The 26,590-nt window shown below is 43.0% G+C and overlaps 1 protein-coding gene across 10 annotated transcripts in view; it reads left to right on the top strand.

The window, feature by feature from the left end:
- The window catches only part of bbs9 (Bardet-Biedl syndrome 9), a 519,061-nt gene that overhangs the window by 527 nt on the left and 491,944 nt on the right, over nt 1-26,590 (top strand). For 7 of the 10 annotated variants that reach the window (XM_048530078.1, XM_048530076.1, XM_048530077.1 and 4 more), the window contains exons 2-3: nt 3,057-3,179; nt 3,915-4,065. In XM_048530078.1, coding sequence (XP_048386035.1) covers nt 3,074-3,179; nt 3,915-4,065 — 257 coding nt within the window. In that variant the 5' untranslated portion in view covers nt 3,057-3,073. The remainder of the gene's footprint in view (nt 1-3,056; nt 3,180-3,914; nt 4,066-26,590) is intronic. The other 3 variants (XM_048530080.1, XM_048530081.1, XM_048530074.1) reach the window with 3 other exon arrangements.

The following is a 26,590-nucleotide window of genomic DNA, read 5'->3' as shown; positions in this document are numbered from 1 at the left end:
TATGAGATGAGGCTGTGAAACAGATTTCCTGAGCATTGCCTTCTGCCATCTGTCGGGGGAGCGTTCCACATTAATTCGAAATGATCCGAGAAGACCCGCTGCAGTTTCATCTTCTGGCCGAGACTGCAAAGCTGATTTAGGGTCCACGTCAATCGCTTTATCCGAACGGATAAACATAACTCCTGTGTATTTGTTGTCATTTTCAGCATCATTTAGGTCTCGAAGGTTATCTCTTCTAACCCATACAGATATTTGGATGTTTATTAAGGGGATTAAATAATTATGTCACAATCGGTAACGTGTTGTAAACATGCCGCAATGAGTTTAAAGCCCTTAATACTCTTGGTAATGTCTCGCTAATGTGGAGAAACAGCAACTTAAATACATGGAACGAGTTATTGGAAGAACAAGTCACACGCTGATGAGGAAAACAACAAAGTTTGATTAACTCCAATCAACCTGAGAGCATCACTGCAGGGGTAACGTCCTGTGTCCAACCATGTTTAGCAGCTTAATCAATGACCTCCCTTCCATCAAGTCAGAAGTGGGAATGTTAGATGACAATTTATAACGTTCAGCATCATTTGCTACTCCTGAGATATTTGAAGCCATCTGTGTCCATATGCAACAATAGAACACAGAACATAGAACAGTACAGCACAATGCAGGCCTTTTGGCTCACGATGTTGTGCTGGCCTATTATCTTACTCTAAGATCAAACTACCCCACATCCCCTACATTTTACTAGCATCCATGTGCCTACCCAAGAGTCACCTAAATGTCCCTAATGTATCTGACTCTACTACCACCACCAGCAGCGCATTCCAAGCACCCACCACTCTGTGTAAAGAACCTACCTCTGACATCTCCCTATATGTTCCTCCAATCACCTTAAAATTATGTTCGCTCATTATAGTCATTTCCACCCCAGGAAAAGTCTCTGGCTATCCAATCCACCCTATATCAATGCCTGTCATCACCTTGTACACCTCTATCAAGTCACCCCTCATCCTTCTTCGCTCCAATGAGAAAAGCCCTAGCTCCCGGAAACTTTCCACATAAGACCTGCCCTCAAGTCCAGACAGCATCCTGGTAAATCTCCTCTGCACCCTCTCTAAAGCTTCCACATCCTTCCTGTAATGAGGTGACCAGAACTGAACACAATATTCCAAATGTGGTCTAACGAGGATTTTATAGAACTGTGGCATAACTTTGCAGCTCTTAAACTCAATTCCCCTGCCAATGAAAGCCAATACACCATACGCCTTCTTTATAACCCCATCGACTTGGGTGGTAACTTTGAGGGATCTATGGACGTGGACCCCAAGATCCGCCTGTTCTTCCGCACTGCCAATAATCCTGCCATTAACCCTGTATTCTCCATTCAAATTTGACCTTCCAAAATGAATCACTTCACACTTCAAGTATCAGTCATGCCACACAAGTGCCAAGCAGTGACCATCTTCAACGGGACTGAATCCAGTCATTGCCCATTGATGTTTAATGGCATTGATATCATGGAATCCCCTGCTATCAGCTTCCTGGGGTTAATATTGATCTAAAATTGAATTGGACGAGCTATATATTTACTGTGGCTACAAGAGCAAGTCAGATGCTTGAAATTTGTGGCAAGTAACTCACTGTCCGTTTACCATCTACACAACAAGTCAGGATTGTGATGGAATGTTTTTCACTTCCCTGGATGAGTGCAACTTCGACAATATTCAACAGATTTGGCACCATGTAGGATAAAGCAGCCTTCTTGATTGGCACCCAATACACCACCTTCAACATTTATTCCTTGCCCCACTGAAAATGTGCCAGCAGTGGGTTCCTTCTGTAAGATGCAGTAACTCACTAAGGCTCCTCCAAATGCACCTTCCAAACCTGCAACCTTTACCACCTACCTGGATAAGGATAGCAGGTACATGGGAGCACCATCTGCAGTTCTCCTCCAAGCCAAATTATCCTGACCTACCAGTAGTAGAGCTTCATGCCTTCATTGTTATTGAATCACAATCCTGGAACTCCATTCCCAGCAGCACTGTGGCTATCCCTACATACCAAGGACTGCAGAAGCTCACCACCAGCTTGTGCAGCCAATTAGGAGTATGCAATAAAAGCAAAACTCACATCCCATGAATTAATTTAATAAAAAATCTAGAATGTATTCATTCTGGCGTGAGTGGAAAAGACACACAAAGTTTATTTGAGCATGCAATACATTAACAATTTTGTTTTATACCTTCACATTCATTTTCCCCTAGGTAAACTGGAATTGGAAGGGTTTGCAGACCCTTCATGTCCCAATTAATGTAGATGCTGACACAGAACAGGAGGAAGAAAGATATCTTCTGTGAAGGCAGGACTTTTACTTACCAGATCTCCAAGCAATAATGTCAAGTATTTGTGACAGGTAGCTTGGTGAGACCCAGGCCAATAGATTGTTCATTCTTGATCCCCTTGACAATTTCTAAAGACCCAATTTGGCAGATAAGTCCTATAGATTAGTTTGGTGAGTAGTGGTTTCCAAGCCACCTGTGTTAACAGACATTAAAATCCAACACCCAAAGTACTTTTTGTGCCCATTTCACTCTTTGTGCCTCTTCAAGAGGTGTGTGATTCATCAAGTAATGGGAGATAGTAGTCAGCAAGAGGTGTCTATGCCATATTTAGTTTGATGCTATGAGACTGCTTGGGGTCTGGACTAGGTGTTGAGGACTCATCGGGCATTCCTTCCTGACAATATACCTGGAGCATGGCATACCCAGTGATGATGATGGAAGAGTCTGTTTGGTACATTGTCATATTCACCACATCAGATCTTAAAACCAAATGTTACGTTATTGCAGTAGTTTCTTTAGACAGCTCTTCCAAGTTTGGCATAGAATGTATTTAACACTTTCATTTGCGGTTGCTGAAAACTGATGCAGGGTGAGTAAATCAGGAGAGGGTCTTTACCTTGAGTACTAAAATTTAAATTCTGTGAACTTCCTGAGACTGTTGTAAAGACAATATTGTGTCTCAGCAGTCTGAGCATTTCATTATTTTGGTAGTTTCAGGTTGAAGGAAGATGTCTTTGTTTAAAGCTCGAGACTGGTGGTCCACAGTTGTAGGAGAGCAGGAGGAATTTGATCAAGGATGCTTATGCGTGGCGGATGTTGACAACAGCGGAAATCGTAAGTATGATTGAGACCAACAGTATTGCTTCCTTTGGTTTAATGAAGTAATTTAGTTAGGCAACCTAAAAAAAAGTATTCCTTAATTTTGATATTTGTCAATTATAGGATTTGTCATCAGTGTTTATTTTACAGAAGGTCTTTAAGTTGTCATTGCATCCAGTAATTTCTCCGTCATGCTCCAAACCTTCTCTTCCAATTTTGTTTGTGATGAGCGGAGCAACCTGTAGATGCTGTACCATAGCACATTAAATTTGCAACCAGATCATATTTAATCTAGGCAATTCAAGGAAAAACTATGTTGTGCTAAGATGTTTCTAATGCCCTGGAGAAAGAATAGGTGAATAATGCATCTGGATAAGTGACATCACTTTTGATTTCTGAAATCACCTATTTAGATGAAATTTAAAAAATAAAACAACCACTTGAGCTTAATGCCCTACCAATCAGCAAATTAAGGGAACTGTACACCAAGATTGGATTACACTTTTGTGTTAAGCAGTATCTGAAACCTCTGCAATATTTTACATCATCATTTCAATCTACAGGATGCTCTGTCATTTTACATTGCCTCATCTTGGATAAATTGTACCCTGTAAATCCCCGGTCAAAACTTCATTGATTTTGCAAGTTAGTATTACTTCTGATCATAGAATTATTTACAGATGTGCTTATGCTTCATGATCTATTAAAATAAACAATGTCATTAAGTTGATTATTTTCTGCTGTTTCCAGACAAAATTATTGTTGGCAGTTATAAGGGAATTCTGCGTATCTATTCTCCACAGCCTGCTAAACCTGGAGCAGCACATCATCCAGAAGAGTTAATCCTAGAGCTTCAACTGCAAGATCCTGTATTGCAAGTAGAAGTTGGCAAATTTGTCTCGTAAGTTTAAAAAAAAGTGGATAAAAGCGATACTGAGAAATAGGATAAGTTAAGTTGCCAACTGAGAAGAGCAGCAGTTGAATAATTATTAAAACCGGTCATGAATATAGTGGAAAGTTAGCATGAAAGATTATTTTTCTTGTTTCCATTTGGTAATTGCTCAATCTAATGCCCTATATTTTTGATGACTAGAGGGTGGATTATTAGCTGCAATATCCTGAACTGAGAGTACATATGTGGGGGAATGGGGGTGGGTTGCAGGGGTGTGTATTAAGGAGCAGAGTTTCAGGCGTTGTGATAGAGTATAGCATTTGAGGGGGTTGTAGTGTGTCTGGTTGCGTTCAGTATGAGGGGCATACTGAAGTTGGAGGAGGAAGTTACGGAGTGCATTGGGGTGGCAGCATGTAGGGTAATTGGTGGGTGAGATTAGTGGAATGCTGGAGGGTTTTGGGGTTGGTGGGGCTGTGACTTGGATAGTAGTGGAATGATGGAGTGGGGGTGGTGGTAGTAGTAGTAGTTGTAGTGGGGGACGCTGGTGGGTGTGTGGGGAGCATGGTGGCTGAGGGATTGTGATTTGGGCTGTACAAGGTAATCTGTGGTCTGGAAGGGTATGGATGTTGGGAGAATTTGTAGGATTGGTGGGAAGTGGGTTGTTGGGGGCTGGGGATGTATGAGGGTGTCTGAGTGGGTGGAGGGAGGGAAGGTTGGTCATTTTGCATTACAGATTATAATTCATTGATCAATTCTGGAATAATGAACATGGAATGAGGCCATTCAGTCCACCGTTTTTGTGCTGTCTGAATTTTAAGTATATCCAACTCATCCCATTTCCTTCCTCTTTCCCCATGCACCTTTGACTTTGCTTTTCTTTCAAGTAGTTATTTTGAGAGTTTGTACTGAATCTGCTTTCACCACCATCACACTACCCAGATCACTGCCACTTGCTGTGTAATGTTTTTCAAGTCACTTTTTGGAGCAAAACTAAACCATTCAGCTTGTCAAGTTTATCCTGCCATTCAATAAAATTGTGACTGATTGTGAAATTTAGATCACCAACCAATCTCATCTACAAGGAGTAACCCCTGATCCTTTGCCCACAACACTCTGATTTTAAAATATTTAATTACTCACCTCCACTGTCTTCTGAGGCGTAAAAAGTAGCTCAACTGTCTACAAACAATCCTCCTCAGCTGTCTTAAAAGGGCAATCCCTAATTTTAAAAAAGTGCCTCCTAGTCCTGGAGTAAGCCACAAGACGCTCTCCAGCTTAATAATAGCTTTCCTATAACGGAACGACTAGAACTGGACCCAGTACTCACTGATGTCCTGTACAATCTCAACATGATGCCCTAACTCCTATACTCAAATGTTTGATCAATGAAAGTTAGCTTATTTCCTTCCTAACTGCCCTGTTCACACAGGACGTGAACTTCAAGGAATTATTTACCTGAATCCCAAGGCTCTCTGTTCTACATTATTATCCAAGGCCCCACTTCCAATTGTGTAAGTCCTACCTTTGTTTTTTTTAACAAAATGCAATACCTCTCAGTTTCCTGTATTAAACACCTGCTGCTATGCTTCAGCCCATTGACCCAATTGATTAAGATGTCCTTTTAATCTTAGATCATCTTCTCCATTGTGCACTATCCCACCAATTTTGGTGTCATCTGCAAACTTACTAAACCATGCCTTTGATATTCTTATTTAGATAATTTATATTAATGACAAACAAAAATGGACCCAGCACCGATCCCTGTGGAACACTGCTGGTAACAGGCCTCCAGTCCAAAAAACAACAACTCAAGGCCCTCCGCTTCTTCCTGTCCCGCAGGCCCGACCACTCCCTCTCCACCAACCCCCTCATCCGCCGAGCCGAACTCGTCCTCACCCTCAACAACTTCTCTTTCGATTCCTCCCACTTCCTACAGACAAAGCGGGTGGCCATGGGCACCCGCATGGGCCCCAGCTATGCCTGCCTCTTTGTAGGTTACGTGGAACAGTCCCTCTTCCGCACCCACACAGGCTCCAAACCCCACCTCTTCCTCCGTTACATTGATGACTGTATCGGCGCCGCCTCTTGCTGCCCCGAGGAGCTCGAACAGTTCATCCACTTCACCAACACCTTCCACCCAACCTCAAGTTCACCTGTGCCATCTCCAACACATCCCTCACCTTCCTAGACCTCTCAGTCTCCATCTCAGGCAACCAGCTTGTAACTGATGTCCATTTCAAGCCCACCGACTCCCACAGCTACCTCGAATACACCTCCTCCCACCCACCCTCCTGCAAAAATTCCATCCCCTATTCCCAATTCCTCCGCCTCCGCCACATCTGCTCCCAGGATGAGGCATTCCACTCCCGCACATCCCAGATGTCCACATTCTTCAAGGACCGCAACTTTCCCCCCACAGTGGTCGAGAACACCCTTGACCATGTCTCCCGCATTTCCCGCAACACATCCCTCACACCCCGCCCCTGCCACAACCGCCCAAAGAGGACCCCCCTCGTTCTCACACACCACCCCACCAACCTCTGGATACAACGCATCATCCTCCGACACTTCCGCCTTCTACAATCCGACCCCACCACCCAAGCTATTTTTCCATCCCCACCCTTGTCTGTTTTCCGGAGAGACCACTCTCTCCGTGACTCCCTTGTTCGCTCCACACTGCCCTCCAACCCCACCACACCCGGCACCTTCCCCTGCAACCACAGGAAGTGCTACACTTGCCCCCACACCTCCTCCCTCACCCCTGTCCCAGGCCCCAAGATGACATTCCATATTAAACAGAGGTTCACCTGCACATCTGCCAATGTGGTATACTGTATCCATTGCACCCGGTGTGGCATCCTGTACAATGGGGAAACCAAGCAGAGGCTTGGGGACCGCTTTGCAGAACACCTCTGCTCGGTTCGCAATAAACAACTGCACCTCCCAGTCGCAAACCATTTCCACTCCCCCTCCCATTCTTTAGATGACATGTCCATCATGGGCCTCCTGCAGTGCCACAATGATGCCACCCAAAGGTTGCAGGAAGAGCAACTCATATTCCACTTGGGAACCCTGCAGCCCAATGGTATCAATGTGGACTTCACCAGCTTCAAAATCTCCCCTTCCCTCACCGCATCCCAAAACCAGCCCAGTTCGTCCCCTCCCCCCACTGCACCACACATCCAGCCCAGTTCAGACCCTCCCCTCACTGCATCCCAAAACCTGTCTCTGCCTCCCTAACCTGTCTTCCTCTCACCCATCCCTTCCTCCCACCCCAAGCCACACCTCCATTTCCTACCTACTAACCCTATCCCACCTCCTTGACCTGTCCATCTTCCCTGGACTGACCTATCCCCTCCCCACCCTTGCACCTATACTCTCCTCTCCACCTATCTTCTCTCCATCTTCGGTCCGCCTCTCCGTATTTAATCCAGAACCCTCACCTCATCCCCCTCTCTGATGAAGGGTCTAGGCCTGAAACGTCAGCTTTTGTGCTCCTGAGATGCTGCTGGGCCTTCTGTGTTCATCCAGCTTCACACTTTATTATCTCTCTCCAACACCACTCTCTGACTACTGCCGGTAAACAAATTTTATATTCAATTGACAAGCTCACCATGAATACCATATCATCTAACTTTACTGAATAGTCTCTCATGCAGAACCTTGTCAAAGGCTTTACTAAAGTCCAAGTAAATAACAAGTACCACTCTGCTCTAGTCAATGTTCTTGATTAATTTCTCAAAAAAACTGAATTAAGTTTGAGAGACACGACTTCCCTTGCATTTACCTCTTCAAATGCACATAAAATCTCTCTTTCAGAATCATTTACAACAAATGACCTACCACAGAAGTCACACTCACAGGTCTGTATTTCCCAGACTTTTCCTTACATCCCTTCTTAAACGAAGGCACAACATTAGCCACTCTCCAGTTGTCTGGCAGCTCATCAGTAGTTATAGATGATACAAATATTTCTGAAAGGGGCTCTGCAATTTCCTGTGTAACTTCCCACAACTTCCTGGGATACACTAGATCAGGAGCCAGAGCCATTTACCCGTCTTTATATGTTCTTGGATCTCCAGCACTTCGTCTTTTGTAATGTGGATTGCTTTCAAAACATCAGTATTTATTTCCCTGAGTTCTCTAGATCCCATTTCTTTCTCCACAGTATAAACTCATGTGAAATATTCATTTAATATCTCTTCCATCTCCTGAGGTTGAACACAAAGATGACCTCTTCGATCTTTAAGGGGCCCTACTCTCTCTGGGTGAGCTACTTGTTGCAGTATTCCTAGCCTCTGACCTGCTGTTATAGACACCGTGTTTATGTGGCGTGCCTAGTTGAGTTTCGAGTCAATGGTAACCCCCAGGATGTTAATAGTGGGGAATTCAGTGATTGTTAACACCATTGAATGTCAAAGGGGTTTAGTTAGATTGTCTCGTTATGGTGATGGTCATAGCCTGGCATTCATGTGTTGTGAATGTTAATTGCTACTTGTCAGCCTAAGCCTGGATATTGTCAAGATCTTATTGCATTTGAACATGGACCGCTTCAGGTTCTAAGGAGTCATGAATAGTGCTAAATGTTGTGCAAATATCAGTGAACATCCCCACTTCTGACATTATGATGGAGGGAAAGTCATTGATGAAGCAGCTGAAGATGATTGGGTCGAGGACACTACCCTTGAGGAACTCTTGTAGAGATGCCCTAGAGCTGAGATGACTGACCTCCAACTACCGCAACCATCTTTCTGTGTGTCAGGTATGACTTTAACCAGGGGAAAGTTTGCCCAAGATGTCCATTGATTACATTTTTGCAGGGGTCCTTGATGCCATGCTCTGTCGCATGCGGCCTAGATATCATGGGCTGTCATTCTCACCTCACCTCTGGAATTCAGCTCTTTTGTCCATGTTGAGTCAAGCTGTAATGAGGTCATGAGCAGAATGGCCCTGGCAGAACCCAAACTGGGCATTCCTGAACTGCTTTAGTGCACAGTTGATTATACCTTCCAACACATTACTAATGATTGAAAAGAGACTGATGGGATGGTAATTGGCTAGTCTGGATTTGTCCTGCTTTTTATGTACAGGACATACTTGGGCAATTTTCCACATTGTTGGGCAGATACCAGTGTTGTAACTGTAGTGGAAGAGCTTGGTTACGTGGCAAGTTCCGGAGAACAAGTCTTTGGTAGTATTGCCAGAATGTTTCAGGGTTTGTAGCATTTGCAGTATCCAGTGTCCCCAGCTGTTTCTTAGTATCACATGGATCAAATTGAATTGGCTGAAGACAAGTATCTGTAATGCTGGGGACCACTGGAAGAGGCCAAGATGGATCATTCACTCTAGGGGCACAAGAGCTGACGTTTCGGGCCTGGGTCTAGGCCTGGAACGTCAGCCTTTGTGCTCCTGAGATGCTGCTTGGCCTGCTGTGTTCATCCAGCTTCACACTTTGTTATCTTGGATTCTCCAGCATCTGCAGTTCCCATTAACTCTGGATCATTCACTCAGCATTTTTGGCTGAAGATTGCTGCAGATGCTTCAGCCTTATCTTTTGCACTGATGTGCTGGACTCTTCCATCACTGAGAATGGGGATACTTGTGGAGCCTCCTCCAGTGAGTTGTTTAATTGCCACCATTCACGATTGGATGTGGCAGGACTGCAGAGCTTAGATCTGATCCATTGGTTGTGGAATTGCTTTGCTCTGTCTCTCATTGTTGCTTACGTTGTTTGGCACGCAAATAGTCCTGTTTGACACCTCATCTTCAGATATGCCCAGGTGCTGCTCCTGGCTTTCCCTCCTGCACTCTTCACTGAACCAGGGTTCATCTTCTGGCTTGATGGTAATGGTTGAGTGGGGAAAATGCTGGGTCATGAGGCTACAGATTGTGCTGGAGTACAATTCTGCTGCTGTTGATGGCCCACAGTGCCTCATGGATGCCCGGTTTGAATTGCTAGATCTGTTCGAAGTCTGTGCCACACAACATGATGGGAGTTATTCTCAATTTGAAGTGGGACTTCGTCTCCAGAATGACTGTGCAATGGTTGCTCTTGCTGATACTATCATGGACAGATGCATTTTCAGCCAGCAGATTGGTAGGGATGAGGTCAGTACATGTTTCCGTCTTGTAGGTTCCCTCACCACCTGCTGCAGACCCAGCCTAACAACAATATCCTTTCAATCCCAACCAGCTCAACCAGCAGTAGTACTGCTGCTGAGCCATTCTTGGTCATGGATATTGAAATCCTCCATTTAAGGTACATTTTGTGCCCTTGTTTTCCTTAGTTCTTACTCCAAGTGTTGGTCATCCTTGTACATGTTTAACCTGAAGCCATGAGACTTCATGGGTTTAGACTCAGTAATGAGTACTCCTAAGGCAACTTTATCTTGATTGTATACCATTATACTAACACCTCTCCAGTTCTGTCCTGCCGGTAGGACATGACATATCCAAGAATGATGATGGTGGTATCTGGGACATTGCCTGTATGGCATGATTCCGTGAGTATGATTATATCAGGCTGTGAGACAGCTTTCCTAATGTTGGCACTAGCCCCCAGATGTTAGAAGGAGGATATTGCAGTGTCTTTTCTGGTGCCTAGGTTGATGTCAGGTGATCTGTCTGGCTTCATTTCTTTGAGTCTTTGTAGCGATTGGTACAACTAAATGGCTTGCTAGGACATTTCAGAGGGTCAACTACACTGCTGTGGGTCTGCAGTCACACGTAGGCCTGTCCAGATTTCCTTCCCTTAAGGACGTTAGTGAACCAGGTGGGTTTTTCCATCAATCATGGTTTCATGGTCATCAGTAGGTTCTTAATTCCAGATTTTTTTATTAACGAATTCCAATTCCACCGTTTGTTGTGGCAGGATTCGTACCAGCGTCCCCAGAACATTAACTGAGTTTCTGTATTAATAATACAGCGGGAATACCACTAGGCCATCGCCTCCCCTTTAATAGGCCCTACTCTTTCGCTAATTATTCTCTTACTCTTTATGTAATTAACAAAGTTTGGATTTTCCTTCATTCAGTTCACTGATACTTTCCCATGCATTGTCTTTGTTTTCCTAATTTCCTTTCTAAATTCTTCTCTGCTCTTTTTATGCTCATCTAGAGACACATTGGAACATCAGTATCTGGCACAAGCTTCTCTTTCTTTACTTGCCCTTTATGTCCCTTGACATCCAGAGTTCTCTGGTCTTAGTCCTGCCCCACGTCTTTTCAGAAACATAGTTGCCCTACACTCTTACTATTTCCTCTTTGAATACCTCTTATTGCTGTGACACCGTTCTAATTGCAAGGAGCTGCTACCAGCCCACTTGTGCCAGATTATGGCTTACTTTATTAAATTAGCCTTTCCCGCATTTGAAACTTTTACCTTTTATCCTTTTCCATAACTGTCCTAAACATAATTGAGTTGTTGTCACTATCTCCAAAATGCTCCTCTATTGATAACAAAGTGTGGAGCTGGATGAACACAGCAGGCCAAGCAGCAACCTGCTGTGTTCATCCAGCTCCACACTTTGTTATCTTGGATTCTCCAGCAGCTGCAGTTCCCATTATCACTGCTCCCCTATTGATATGCCTCCCATCTGCTTGGGCTCATTTCTGAGTTTTAAGTCCAGAACTGTACTCTCCCTTTATGGGCTTTATACATTGTGACTTAAAAGGGTTATGCTGGATGCAGTTTAGGAATTTTCTTCCCTCCCTACATTGCACATTGAAACTATCCAGTTTGATGTTTGCATCGTTAAAGTTCCATCCTACTACTGCCTTTTTACACTTGCACTTTGTTGAAATTTGATTACATATTTGAATTATGTCTCCCCGTTTGACTGTTAAGGGTTGGTAAAACACACCCAATAGCACCTTTGACCCTTTTATGTTTTTTACTTCTGCCTATATGGCCTCTGTTGATGATCCTTCCAAGATATTATCCCATTTCACAGCTAGAATTGATTCCTTAATTAGTATTGTCAATATGATTCTAAGTTATGCCAATCCTGCCCATCTTTCAGCCAAGTCTTGGTCATAGTTATGATCTCATACTCTCACACGTCTATCTCTGCCCTCAGTTTTTTCCAACTAGCCTTGGTAAATTCACTTCTTTCTTACATAGTATATATTTCCTCCGCTTTTCAGAGTCATGAGTGTTTTAATGTCCAATTTTGTCTCCACTCCCCTGCAACACCACCACACCACCCCCCCCGCCCACAAAACAACCACCACATTACTTGCCAGGAATCCATTCCCCTGACAATTTGCTTTATATCGATAGCATGAGCAAACCTTCCGGTAAGGATTTGGGCCTTTCCTGTTTAGATGTAACTTTTCCAATTTGTACAGTTTCCACCTCACCCAGGAATGGACCCAATGTCTCTTGAATCAAAAGTTTCCCTTCTTTACAGTGTCTTCAGCCATGCATTCATGTGCTCTATCCTTCTGTTCCTATACTTAATGCTACATGGTGCTGGGAATAATCTAGAGATTATTACCTGTAACTCTTCCTGGTCAGCTTCCTGAAGTTGCTTGCAGGACCTCATTTCTCCTCCTTCCCATGTCATTGGTCCCAATATGGACCTTGACCTCTGATTAAACACTTGACACCTCAGAATGCCCTGCAGCTTTTCTGTGACATCCTTAACCCTGGCACTTGGGAGGAAACTTGCCATCCTGGAGTCACACATATGACCCCAAAAGCAACTGTCTACTCTCTTCATTAACAAATCTCCTACCACTATTACACTTGCACACTTCTTCCTCGACCCCTTGAGCAGTTCAGCCATCCACAGTGGCAAGGCCTCCACAGAGGACCAATTCTTCACACTGTTTTCTAAAACTGAAAAGTTGCATACCCTCACAGCTCTTAAAGTCAATTCCCCTGCTGTTCTTCTGTCTGGTTGTTAGCCACAGGTACCTCCTTCACACATGGCCATCCAGACTACTAGGAGTGTCTAAAATCCCCACATAGTGCCCAAACACAGACCTGAGCCCACAAGTGTACCTTAAATGAATAGAACATAGATCCTTATTCCTACTTCAGTATAGACGAGAAAAAAACATTTTCTTGTTTATGTCCGAGTCCCACTAAGAAATACTGCTGGTCTGTCTGCTTCTCTGCAAGGATTGTGGCCTTGCATGATTCATTTGGCATGCTGCCTGGATTATTAATGAAGAGCATCAGACTACTGGAGTTTCTGGATATTTTATCTCAGACAGAACCGTATTGCGGCCATTCCCCTGCAAAACAGATATACCATTTTGGATAATGTTGAGGAGAATGATTTCTCAAGGAAAAGCAACAGCACCCAAACTTGTTGCACCAAGGTTGGTTCTGCTGCAGAAGGAAGGGGTAAAAAATGTGCCAGGGCAATAGTCAAAGAGGACTCAATTGTAAGGGGAATAGACAGGCATTTCTGTGGCCGCAAACAAGACCCCAGGATGGTATGTTGCTTACCTGTTGCCAGGGTCAAAGATGTCCTGCAGCGGGTACAAGACATTCTGAAGGAGGAGGGTGAACAGCCAGTGGCTGTGGTACAAATTGGTACGAACAATATAGGTAATAAAAGGGATGAAGTCCTACAGGCAGAATACAGGGAGCTAGGAAGAAAGTTAAGATATTGGACCTCAAAGGTAGTGATCTCGGGATTACTGGTGCCACATGCTAGTCAGAGGAGAAATGACAGGGTATATCAGATGAATACGTGACTGAAAAGGTGGTGTCGGGGGAGATCATCAGATTCTTGGGACATTGGAACCGGTTCTGGAGGATGTGGGACCTGTACAAATTGGATGGGTTACACCTGGGCAGGACTGGGACTGATGTCCTTGGGGGAGTCTTTGCTAGAGTGGTTGGTGAGGGTTTAAACTAATATGCCAGGGGAATGGGAAACTATGTAAAGAGTCAGAGAAGAAGGCAGCAAGGACCAAAACAAAGGCTAGAAAAGGTAATAAGAAAAGTGATAGGCTGAGAACCAAGGACAAAATTCAAACAGGGCTATTGAGAAAATCAAGGAGGAGACAAACACTGTAAAAAGGACAAGCTTAAAGGCTTTTGTGCCTCCATACACAGAGCATTGGCAATAAAGTGGATGAACTAATTGTGCAGATAGATGTAAATGGGCAAGATATACTTGGGATTAAGGAGACCAGGGATGGGAGCTGAATGTCCCAGGGTATTCAGCAGGAGAAGCAGAAAGGAAAAGGCGATGGAGCGGCATTGCTGGTTAAGGAGATATTAACACAATAGTGAGAAAGGATATTAGCTCTGACAATGTGGAGTCTGCATGGGTAGGGTTAAGAAATACCAAGGGGCAAAAAACATTATTAGGTGTCATATATAGACTCAAAAACTGCAGTGGTGATGTCGAGAATGGCATTAAAAAGGAAATTAGAGATGCATGTGATAAGGGAATGTCAGTGATCTTGAGTGATTTTAATCTGCACATAGATTGGGCAAATCAAATCAGTCAGTATGCCATAGAGGAGAAATTTCTGGCGTGTATACGGAATGGTTTTCTTGACCAATTTGTGGAGGAACCAATGAGAGAGCAGGCCATCTTAGACTGGGTGCTGTGTAATGAAAAGGGAATCATTGCCAATCTAGCTGTGCGAGACCCCTTGGAGTAGAGCAATCTTAACTTTTTGTCAAAATGGAGAGTGAGGTTGTTATTTTGGAGACTAGGGTGCTGAACCTTAATAAAGGGAGCTACGAGGATATGAGGTGTGAGTTGGCCTTGATAGATTGGGGAAAGTTACATAAAGGGATGACAGTACATAGGCAATGGCAAACATTTAAGGAACACGTGAGGGAACTGCAACAACTGTTTATTCCTGCCTGTCTCAAAAGCAAAATGGGTAAGAGGGCCAATCCATGGCCTACAAAGGAAGTAAGAGATCGTATCCAATCCAAGGAAGAAAAATACAGATTGGCCAAGAAAAATAATAAATCTGAGGACTGGAAGTAGTTCAGAGTTCAGCAAAGAAGGACCAAGGGATTGATTAAGAAGGGGAAAATAGGGTATGAAAGTAAGCTTGCAGGGAATATAAAGACTGACGCTAAGAGTTTCTATGGGTACGCAAAGAGAAAGAGATTGCTAAAGACAAATGTAGGTCTCCTACAGACAGAAATGTGGAATGTATTATAGGGGACAAAGAAATGGCTGAGGAACTGAATACATAGAATATGGAACATAGAACATAGAACTGTACAGCACAGTACAGGCCCTTCGTCCCACAATGTTGTGCCAAGCTTTTACCCTAAACCTAAGGTCTATCTAACCTCCACCCCCACCTTATACTATCATCCATATGCCTATCTATTAGCCGCTTAAATGCCCCTAATGAGGCCGACTCTACTACCCTCTCCAGCAATGCATTTCATGCTCCTGCCAGTCTCTGAGGAAAGAACCTACCTCTGACGTCTCCCCTATATCTACCTCCACTCACTTTAAAACTTTGCCCCCTCATAATAACTACCTTCACCCGAGGAAAAAGTCTCTAACTATCCACTCTATCTACATCTCTGATCATTTTGTACACCCCTATCAAGTCACCTCTCATCCTTCGTCATTCTAAAGAGAAAAACCCTAGCTTTCTAAACCTTTCCTTGTAGGATCTTGCCTCATTCCAGGCAACATCCTGGTAAGCATCCTCTGTACCTTTTCCACTGCTTCCACATCTTTCCTGTAATGAGGCGACTAGAACTGGACATAATACTTCAGATGTGACCGAACCAGGGTTTTGTATAGCTGGAACATAACTTCACAGCTCTTGAACTCAATCCCATTATTAATGAAAGCAAACACACCATACTCCTTCTTAACAACTGTATCCACCTGGGTGGTAGCTTTTGGGGAACTGTGGACATGAACCCCGAGATCCTTCTGCTCCTCCACACTGCCAAGAAACTTTCCGTTAACCCTGTATTCTGCTTTCAAATTTGTCCTTCCAGAATGAACCACCTCACACTTTTCAGGGTTAAACTCCATCTGCCACTTTCAGCCCAGCCCTGCATCCTATCAATGACCCTTTGTAATCTAGAACAGCTCTCCGCACTATCCACAACTCGACCCACCTTCGTATCGTTTGTGAACTTACTAATCCACCCTTCCACTCCTACATCCAAATCATTTACAAAAGTTACAAATAGAAGAGTACCTAGAACAGATCCCTGTGGTACACCACTCATAACTGAGCACCATGTTGAATATTTTCCGTCCACTACCACCCTTTGTCTTCTAAGGGTCGGCCAATTCTGAATCCAATCTGCCACATTTTCCCCGATCCCATGCCTCCTTACTTTCTGCACGAGCCTACCATGGGGAACCTTATCAAACGCCTTACTTAAATACATGTATACTACATCCGCTGCTCCACCTTTATCCACGTCTATGATCACCTTTTCAAAGAATTCAGTAAGGTTTGTGAGGCATGATCTATCCCTCACAAATCCATGCTGACTATCATGTATCAAACTGTGCCTTTCCAAGTGATCATAAATCCTATCTCTCAGAGCCCCTTCCAATAATTTGCCCACCGCTGAAGTAAGATTAACTGGCCTGTAATTTCCGGGGTTATTCCTGTTCCCTTTTTTGAACAAGGGAGTGACGCTTTCCTGTCTCCAATCTTCCGGCACTATACCTATGGAAAGTGAGGATGAACAGATCATCGCCAAAGGTCCTGCGATCTCTTCCCTCACTTCCCATAGAATCCTTGGATAAATCCCAACAGGCTCGGGGACTTATCTATCTTCAAGTTCCTCAAAATTCCTAGTACATTTTCCTTACTAACATCCACCTCCTCTAACCTACCAGCCTGTTTCACACTGCTCTCCTCTATAACTAGGTCCCTCTCAGTTGTGAATACTGAAGAAAAGTATTCATTAAGGACCTCTCCTGTCTCTTTAGGCTCCCTATGCAAATTCCGTTTACAATCCTTGATCGGCCCTACCCTTTCTCTGATCATTCTCTTATTCCTCACGTACATGTAAACAGCCTTGGAGTTTTACTTGATCCCATCTGCCAAGGTTTTCTCATGCCCCCTTATAGCTCTCTTAAGCCTTTTCTTCAGCTCCTTCATGGCTAACCTGTATCCCTCTAGAGCCTTTTCCAATCCTTTTTTCCTAAACCTTGTATACATACTTTAGTTCTGTCTTCAAAAGAGAGAACACAGATCAGTTATCAGAATTATTGGAGGACGAAAGATTTAGTGAGAGGGAAGAATTGACCCAGGTCAACATTAATAGAGAAATGGGGAAAATTGTTGGGATAGAAGGCCAATAAATCCTCAGAGCCTAATAATCTACATCTCAGAGTGCTTAAGGAAATAGATTTAGAAATAGTGGATGCTTTGTTTGTCATCTTCCAGGATTCTATAGACTCTGGAACAGTCCCTGCAGATTGGAGGATAGCTAATGTCACTCCAGTATTCAAAAAGGGAGGTGGAGAGAAAACTGGGATATATAGACCAGTGAGCCTAACATTGGCAGTGAGAAAAATTCTCGAATCAATTGTCAAGGATTTAATAGAAGAGCATTTAGAAAGCAATGGCAGGATACGACAGAGTCAGCATGGATTTATGAAGGGGAAATCATGCTTGACAAATCTGTTGGAATTCTGTGAAGATATAACCAGTAGAGTTGACAAGGGGAAGCTAGTCAAAGTAGTATATTTGGACTTGCAGAAAGCATTTGACAGAGTTCCACATTAGAAATTAATGTGCAAGATTAAAGTGCATGGGATTGGGAGAAGTGTACTGAGATAGTTAGGAAATGGGTTGACAGAGAGGAAACAAAGAGTAGAAATTAATGGGTCCTTTTCAAATTGGCAGGCTGTAACTAGTGGTGTGCCACAGGGATCGGTGCTGGGACCCCAGCTATTCACAATATATATTAATGATTTGGATGAGGGAACAAAATGTAATATCTCCAAGTTTGCAGATGATACCAAGTTGGGTGGGGGGGGCGGAGGGTGGGTGGTGAACTGTGGTGAGTATGCAGAAATCCTACACCATGATCCTGACAGGTTGGGTGAGGGGGCAAATCAATGGCAGATGCTGGATAATTTGGATAATTGAAAGGTTATTCACTTCAGCAGCAAAGACAAGAGAAGGCAGATTACTGAATGGCTGTAAATTGGGAGAGGGGAGTGTGCAGTGGGACCTGGGTGTCCTTGTGCATCACTCTCTGAAGGTAAGCATGCAGGTGCAGCAGGTGGTAAAGAAGGCAAATGGTATGTTTGCCTTCATTGTAAGAGGTTTTAAGTACAGGAGCAGGGATGTGTTGTTGCAGTAGTACAGGGCCTTGGTGAGACCACACCTGGAATATTGTATGCAGTTTTGGTCTCCTTTTCTGAGGAAGGATGCTCTTGCTCTCGAGGGAGGGCAGTGAAGGTTTATCTGGCTGATTCCGGGGATGGCGGGTCTGACGTATGAGGAAAGATTGACTCGGCTGGGATTGTTTTCAGATGAATGAGGGGGTATCTCATAGAGACTTATAAAATTCTAATGGGACTGAAAAGGGTGTTCCTGATGGTGGGTGTTCCAGAACCAGGGATCACAGTACAAGGATTCGGGGTAGATGATTTAGATGGAGATGAGGAGACATTTCTTCACCCAAAGAGTGGTGAGCCTGTGGAGTTCATTACCATAGGAAGCAGTTGATGCCAAAACATTGAATGTATTCAGGAAGCGACTAGGTATAGCACTTGGGGTGAATGGGATCAAAGATTATGGGGAGAAAGCAGGATTAGGCTATTGAGTTGGATGATCAGCCATGATCATGAAGAATGGTGGAGCAGGCTCAAAGGGCCGTATGCCCTTCTCCTGCTCCTATCTTCTACGTTTCTATGTATTTCCTTATTCTTCTAAGCAAGGAGGTAAACTAATAAAGATATTGAGAGACACTGGAGTGTCAGTGCCTGATGCTGGCTGGTGATACAATTTGTCTTTTAGAGTGATCAATGAAGAAGATATTAATTGTGGGTGTAAGTGGAAATTGCTGACCATTATATTAGATTTGGTTTAAAAAGTGACTTAGTAAGTGAAGAACTCATAGGTGAGTAGTACAATACGCCCCTCTGAAATAAATTGATTTTTTTCTGAGGGATGTTGAGAAATGACCTGACATTGACTTGACGGAGGTATAAAAAATGATCAGAGGTATAGATAGAGTGGACAGCCAGAGACTTTTTCCTGGGGTGGAGGTAGCTGTTACGAGGGGGCATAGTTTTAAAGTGAGTGGAGGTAGATATTGGGGTTCTTTATTCAGAGAGTGGTAGGGGTATGGAATGCATTGCCAGAGAGGGTAGTGGAATCAGCCTCATTAGGGGCAGTAAAGCGGCTAATAGATAGGCATATGGATGATAGTGTAAGGTGGGGGTGGAGGTTAGATAGACCTTAGGTTTAGGGTAAAAGCTTGGCACAACATTGTGGGCCGAAGGGCCTGTACTATGCTGTACTGTTCATGTTCTATGATTCAAAAGATTGGCCTCACTCAGGGTGGTGGATCAATGTGAAGTCCACATCTTTATTCCTCTTTACTTGCATTTGGGTCCAAATTGGGAAAAGGTTGACAAATTCTGTGTTTTCCTTTGCCTATTTTTGAAAGTAAGACTTCATGTCAATGCTATTTCTGATACCATACCTCTATAATGTGGCTATATATGTTGCTTACGTAAAAGTCTTATTTCCCAGTCACAGCCATTCTGTCTTTTTACTGCTGTATTGGATGGTCCTGTGTTTTATGATCAAAATGGAGGATTCCCATTCCTCCATGTTTAAATGAATGATTTCAGTTTTTACCCCCACCAGAATGAAGACTCTTTCATTTTTACCATTGACTGAATAAAGTCTCGTAAACCTTCTTTGCATGTTAGATAAGGTCTGCTTAGGCTTTTAATCTGGCCTATGTTATTACTTTAATGCTGGCTTCCTGGTGCTCCTGGGTCAGTGACCTCAGAGTTGATATTTATTTTTGTGGTTCTTTACTTCCCTTTCTGTAGCCTTCTGGTGTTGAGTCACTGGCAACATCACTTGATGTGAGCCCTAAGTCATTTTTGACTTCTTGCTTTTCCAGTGTGAGTTTCACTGCCATTTTAAAGTTTTCTCTGGCCTATCCGGATTTCAAACTTTACTCATGAAGTTGTCGATGTCATACTCACTGCTGAACTTCAACCAGGCGCCATTTGTGTAGACCACCCATTGCAATGCAGTTATGAATGCTCCTCCTCCTGGAGAACACTATGTCTCCTGTTGCAGCGTGTCTCTTATCAGGGCTTAAATGCTTTTGCCTTTCATTGTTGTAGATAATACTTCTTACTTCTTGTTGTAGGTTGCCAAGAAGGTTTCTTTTCCCTTGCTCTTGTATCAATCTGAAGCTATTACACCACTATTCACTGTGTGTTGTATTAATGGTCACATCAAATCTGCTGACTAGCATGTTGCATGGACACATTGGTTCACTGTTGGACGACCTGCTGATTGCGGTCAAGTTTTCTATTACTATATTCTTTAAGTAGGTAGCATGGTGGCTCATTGGTTAGCATTGCTGCCACGCAGCACCAGAGTCCTGGGTTTGATTCCAGCCTCGTACAACTTGGTGGAGTTCGTACATTCTCCCCGTGTTTGTGCAGGTTTCTTCCAACAGTCCAAAGATGTGCAGGTTAGATGGTTTGGCTGTGTTAAATTGCCCATAGTGTCTCAGGTGGAAAATGCAGGTGGGTCTGGGTTGGATGCTCTTTGGAGATTTGGTGGGCACTCAATGGGCTGAATGGCCTTCTCCCACACAGTAGGGATTCTTTGAAAAGTGTAGAAAACTAGGCAGGCCGGGTCCAGTGTGATGGAGGAAAAACCACTTCTAGGCCTAATTAGAAGTGTCACTTGCAGTTAACAAGAGATAAATTATTGCATGTTAGCATTTAGTTACTGGTTATATTAATACATTATACATTGATTTTCCTCAAAGTTTCTGTAAAAGATGTCAGATTTCACTCTTTTGAGATCAAAAGATGTTTTCTATACAAGTCCATATGACATCATCTTAGTAGGTGGTGCTTATGGCACTTAAATGTTGACCCTCTCAGAAACATAAACAACAAATCACTCTTCATCATTACAGAAATAGTAGCCCACTGTCTCTACTCCGACCCCAGCAACCCACATGCTCTTAACTGTGTCCTCTTGACATACATACTATTATTCCCAGAAAGTAATGAGAATTAAGACCTAAGAACTGTGAGCCAACAGTGTACATTCAATTCAAATGAGACTATAGTCCTTTGTGCAAAATCTGGGTTTTCGCATTGCCATGGTGGGATAAGAGATGCAGTACCTGCATCCCTGGGTTTCTTTGTTCAGCAACATTCCCCAGGACCCTATCTTTCCCTGTTCAAATCCTGCCTTGGTTTGTCTTTCCAAAATAAAACACCTTACATTTATCCAAATTAAACTCCATCTGCCACTCCTTGGCCCATTAGCCCAAGTGATCAAGATCCAGTGTATTCTGAGGTAATCTTCATTGTCCACTACGCCACCTAGAGTGGCGTGGTGAAGAAAGCATGAGGCATGCTTGTCTTCACTGGCCAGAACATTGAGTATTGGAGTTGGGACATTGTGTTGTGGCTACACAGGGCATTGGTGAGGCCACTTTTAGAATACCACATACAATTCTGGTTGTCCTTCCAAGTGAAGGATGTTGTTTAACTTGAGAGAGTGTAGAAAAGATTTTCAATTATGTTGCCAGGACTGGAGAGTTTGAGTATAGGAGAGGCTGAAAAGGCTGAGTTTTTTTCCCTGGAGCATCAGAGGCTGAGGGATGACCTTATAAAGGTTTATAAAATCATGAGGGGCATGGATATGGTGAATAGCCACTGTCTTTTTCCTAAGATGGGAGATTCCAAAACTAGAAGTCATAGGTTTAAGGTGCATTGGGAAAAGATTTAAAAAAGACCTGAGGGGTAACTTTTTCACAAAGTGTGTGATTAGAATAACCTGCCAGAGAAAGTGGTGGAGGCAGGTATAATTACAACATTTCAAAGGCATAAAAACCCTACAGTGTGGAAACAGGTGCTTCGGCCCAACAAGTCCACACTGACCCTTGGAGCATCTCACCCAGACCCATCCCGCATAACTCACCTAATCTATATATCCTTGAACACAACGGGCAATTTAGCATGGCCAATCCACCTAGCCTGCACATCCTTGGACTGTGGGAGGAAACTGGAGCAGAGGAAAGCCACGCAGACACCGGGAGAACATGCAAACTCCACACAGACAGTCACCCGAGGCTGGAATCAAACCTGGGCCCCTGGTGCTGTGAGGCAGCAGTGCTGACCACTGAGTCACTGTGCCACCCACAAACTGCATCTGGATAGCTATATGAATAGGAAGGGTTTAGAGGAAATTGGGCCAAATGCTGGCAAGTGGGACAATGTCAGATTGGGGAATGACTGTTTGGTATGGTTGAGTTAGATTGACATGTCTCTTTCTGCATTGCATGAATCTATGACTATTTGTTGAAACTTATAGTGAAGTGAAATGACTAACACTGTTGATCAGCAGAGGGAGCTGTCTTGCTGCAAATGAGAACTGGCAAAATAACCTGAGATGACAAGGTGTAGAGCTGGATGAACACAGCAGGCCAAGCAGCATCAGAGGAGCAGGAAAGCTGATATTTTGGGCCTGTACCCTTCTTCAGACGCTTCTCTGGCAAAACAACCTGACTGAAAACTTCCAGCCTTTAATAACCTTAACTTGTGCATTCAGTGCCTCTGAGAAGCAAAGACTGGTAGTGCTGCCATGTACTGGTTGATGCTGCTGTTTATAATTTTATCATGTATTTCTCTGTTCTACTTGTATCTATAATTTAGCTGAATGTATAAAAGTTGAGTATTTTCAGACGCACTCAGAATAAGATGGAAATAAAGTGTAAAGTAGCCACTGTATATTAGAAATAATGTTAGCAGTCTGCGAAATGATCCATGTCTGAAATCTGGAGTTCACTTCTGGCATGTTTTCCCAGCACTGATGTTGTTTAACCAACTGCACTTCCAGAATGCACAAGTATGTCAATCTGGAATCCTCTAATACCAGCCCATTTTGATTTTAAACCCTGCATTAAGTGTTGCTTTTTTTTTGCTGCCACAAATGACTGTAATCAGCTGGAGTTGTGCTCTTTGCCTTTTCATTTAACTGCTTTTTGTTTTGACACACACAAACACTCACACACACACCACCACCAATATCAACTTACGTTCAGTTTGTGACTTCAATATTAAAAAAAAATTCCAAGGTGCTTTGAAGAAATATTGGCAGCCAAAGAAGGAGATGTGGTGATGTAAAAGCTTAATTGCAGAGATAGATCTTAAAGGAGAAAAGAAGATGGAGAGGCAGAGAGAAAATTTCACTTTTGCCTTCAGACTGAAGGCATAAGCACCAATGGTGCATAAAACTCAGTTGACACACAAGGGACCAGAAGTTGGTTGAATTGAGACTTTTTGGGAGATGGATTTGAGGGATTTGAATGGAGTACAAAGATGGGTTGGGTCTGAAGCTCATACTTGCAAGCCCCAGAAAGGGATGCCAACCATTAAATGTGACCCTGATTTTAGACATAATTTATTTCATAATCATGTTGTGCTAAGAGCTAGGGCAGAAACTAATTAAAGGTTGGATTTGCAGTGTGATGCATTTGCACCTGTAGTAATATATATAACCTTGTTAAATGCAGGCAAAATAAATTAGTACATGCCTTGCCTCTTCCTGGAGACTGGTCAGTTGCATTCCCGTTGCAACACGCTGACCGATCAAAAACAAAGTTGCTGTCAGCTGGTCTGACAGCATCTGTGAAGAAAAGAAATCAGAGTTAATATTTTTGGTCCGGTATCTCTTGCTCATGAGGAAGGGTCATCAGACCCGGAACGTTACCTCTGATCTTTTTGTTCACAGATGCTGCCAGATCTGCTGAGCTTTTCCAGCAACTTTGTTTTTGTTCCTGATTTACAACATTTGTAGTTCTTTTGGTTTTTACTCTGACCAATCAAATCTTCTTGCCATATCTAAGAATAAGATTGACGGTTAACTGCTCTTATTGAATTTTCATGCCAGTGATAGTTCAACCAATCACAACCCTCTTCTCATACTCTATGACTCGGTATCCCTTTTTAAAAATCTGTTTCTTGTGCTTAGTCTTGATGAGTAGAAGCTGTGACTTGTCTCATTTCTAGCAACATTTGAGGGATGAGGCCTTGTAGAATTCAGCATGTGTATCCTATCCTGCATCGCCACCCAACATTTTTTGAACTTGATGGTTCTTTGGACCCCTTCCAATTTAAAATTTGCATCCTTGGGGTCATGTAGGAATAAATTACTTGGAACTGACCAAATGTCCTCTAATTGCCCCATCTCTGACATTGCGATAGAGAGATCATTGAATCAGCTGTAGATATTTAGACCTTACATAGTTGATAGAATAATCAACTTTTGTTCAGCAATGACTAGATTTTTGATTTAACAGCTGTGGGTGATGTTTTGTTTGGCAAATCTTTCTCGAAATCTCTGTTACTCCTCAAGGAATTCTCCATGTTTCTTCACCTAATCAGAAGTCAAAATATTTTTTTCTTCCCAAAGCCTCTTTTTAAGACGTTCTTGAAGGCGACATTTTGTACTCAGGCTCCTTTTTCATTTTAAGTCCGTTATCGAAAATGCATCACGTATAATTACCTTCCATATTTGCATGTTTTCAACTTACTTCTTTAGAAAGATAAAGGCACAAATAGCAAAGATTATATACATATATAGATTCCAAGTTAAAAGATTTAATTATAAAATGAAATGCTCTAATTAATTTATGACAAACAAATTTCCAAAACTCTTTGTTTCTATATTTGTGTCATACACATATCATAATCAGCAGTTCTTCCTTCATTGTACTCAAAATGTACTCTGTTCCAGGACAGTCAGTTGATCTTTTTCAGAAACTTCAACAAGAATCAGAAAATCCCTTAGTTTGGGGTCAGCTGTACTTGAACTATTCGACATTATTGAAGTGTTGTTCAGCCAGTTCCTTTGATGATTCAATAATGACTGTTTGTGAAGCATTTAGTTTGAAACTCTGTAGTTGTGACTGTACAAAGTGACCGTTAATAGTTCTGTCAAGTGCTGTTAGGCCATCATTTGAAACGTTTGAATTCTTCTTTAGCCAAATTAAGTTTAAACTCAGCATTCATTAAACACAGTAGACATGGAAAGGTTGTTTCTCTATATGTCGATGAGTATGAAAGGCATGCCTCAGGAGTCTCCAATGTTCTGGTGAACTTTATGCTTAGTTTATCAAGGAGAATGAGACCTTACCATCATTTCGGTTAATGGGGAAAATTACCAGAATGAACATTAAAAATACTGGCAGAATTCAATCTAGGGTTCTGTTCAGTACACCCCAAAGAGGTAGGGAGTGGAGGGTGTTTTGGGGTCAGGGCAATGCAATTTGGAGCCACTGTGACTGATTGCCTTATTTACAGAATAGTATTTTTAAAAGCAGTTTTTGATGTTTCATCACCTGTCCCCCTCTGTGTTTTGACTTGCCCAAACACTCAGGGGAGGACAGTAGCATAGTAATAATGTCACTGGGCTAATAACCTAGAAACCAAGCTAATCATCTGGAGACAGGAGTTTTGAATCCTGCCCTGGCTGGTGGTCTAATTTTAATTCAATAAAATTTATTTGGCCTAATGGCAACCAATATTGACTCTTGTTAAAAACCAACCTGGTTCACTATTGTCCTTTAGGGAAGGAAATCTGCTATTTTTACCTCGTCTGGCCTAACTGTATCTCCAGATTCACAATACCTGTCTCCTAAAGTGGCCCAAGTTAAACCACTCAGATCAAAGGGCAGATAGGGATGGTTAAGAAATGTTGGCATGGCATTAGATGCACACATCCAATGAATTAAGAGAAAAATTCAGCTCTGAAGCATGTTTATGTGTCTGCATGGTAGTCATTACCGCCTAGTTGTGGCAACAAAGCCTTTTCAATTGACATCAAATGTACGCACACAATGCACAACCTGAATTAAAAACCAAAAGAACTGCGGATGCTGTAAATCAGGAACGAAAACAAAATTGCTGGAAAAGCTCAGCAGGTCTGGCAGCATCTGTGGAGGAGAAAACAGAACTGTTCTGAGGAAGGGTCACTGGACGTTTTAACGTTAACTCTGTTTTCCAGCTTTTCCAGCAACTTTGTTTTCGCACAACTTGAATTCATGTATGTGTGTTTTCCAAAACTGGAAATATATAAATTTAAACAGGTTTGGTTTTAAACTTGGTGCGGCTGTAGAGGATGTGGCTGTGAAGGGAATTGAGATGGTGTGCTTGTTGGTACAGCTGTGTACGGTTTATGGAAGTGGCAGTGAATTGGGGTGTGGTAGAGCATTTTGGTCCTGGGTTCCCCAATCACTGTCTGCTGTCGCTGCCTGCCCTCGTCCCTCCTGCCTCTCTTCCTCACGCTTCCTCACCATACCTACCCCCTCACCCTTCCCC

This window comes from Stegostoma tigrinum, chromosome 5, assembly GCF_030684315.1.
Source record: "Stegostoma tigrinum isolate sSteTig4 chromosome 5, sSteTig4.hap1, whole genome shotgun sequence".
NCBI classification, from domain to species: Eukaryota; Metazoa; Chordata; class Chondrichthyes; order Orectolobiformes; family Stegostomatidae; genus Stegostoma; species Stegostoma tigrinum.
Note: the sequence above shows the minus strand (reverse complement) of the source record. Positions and strands in the feature narration are given on the sequence as shown.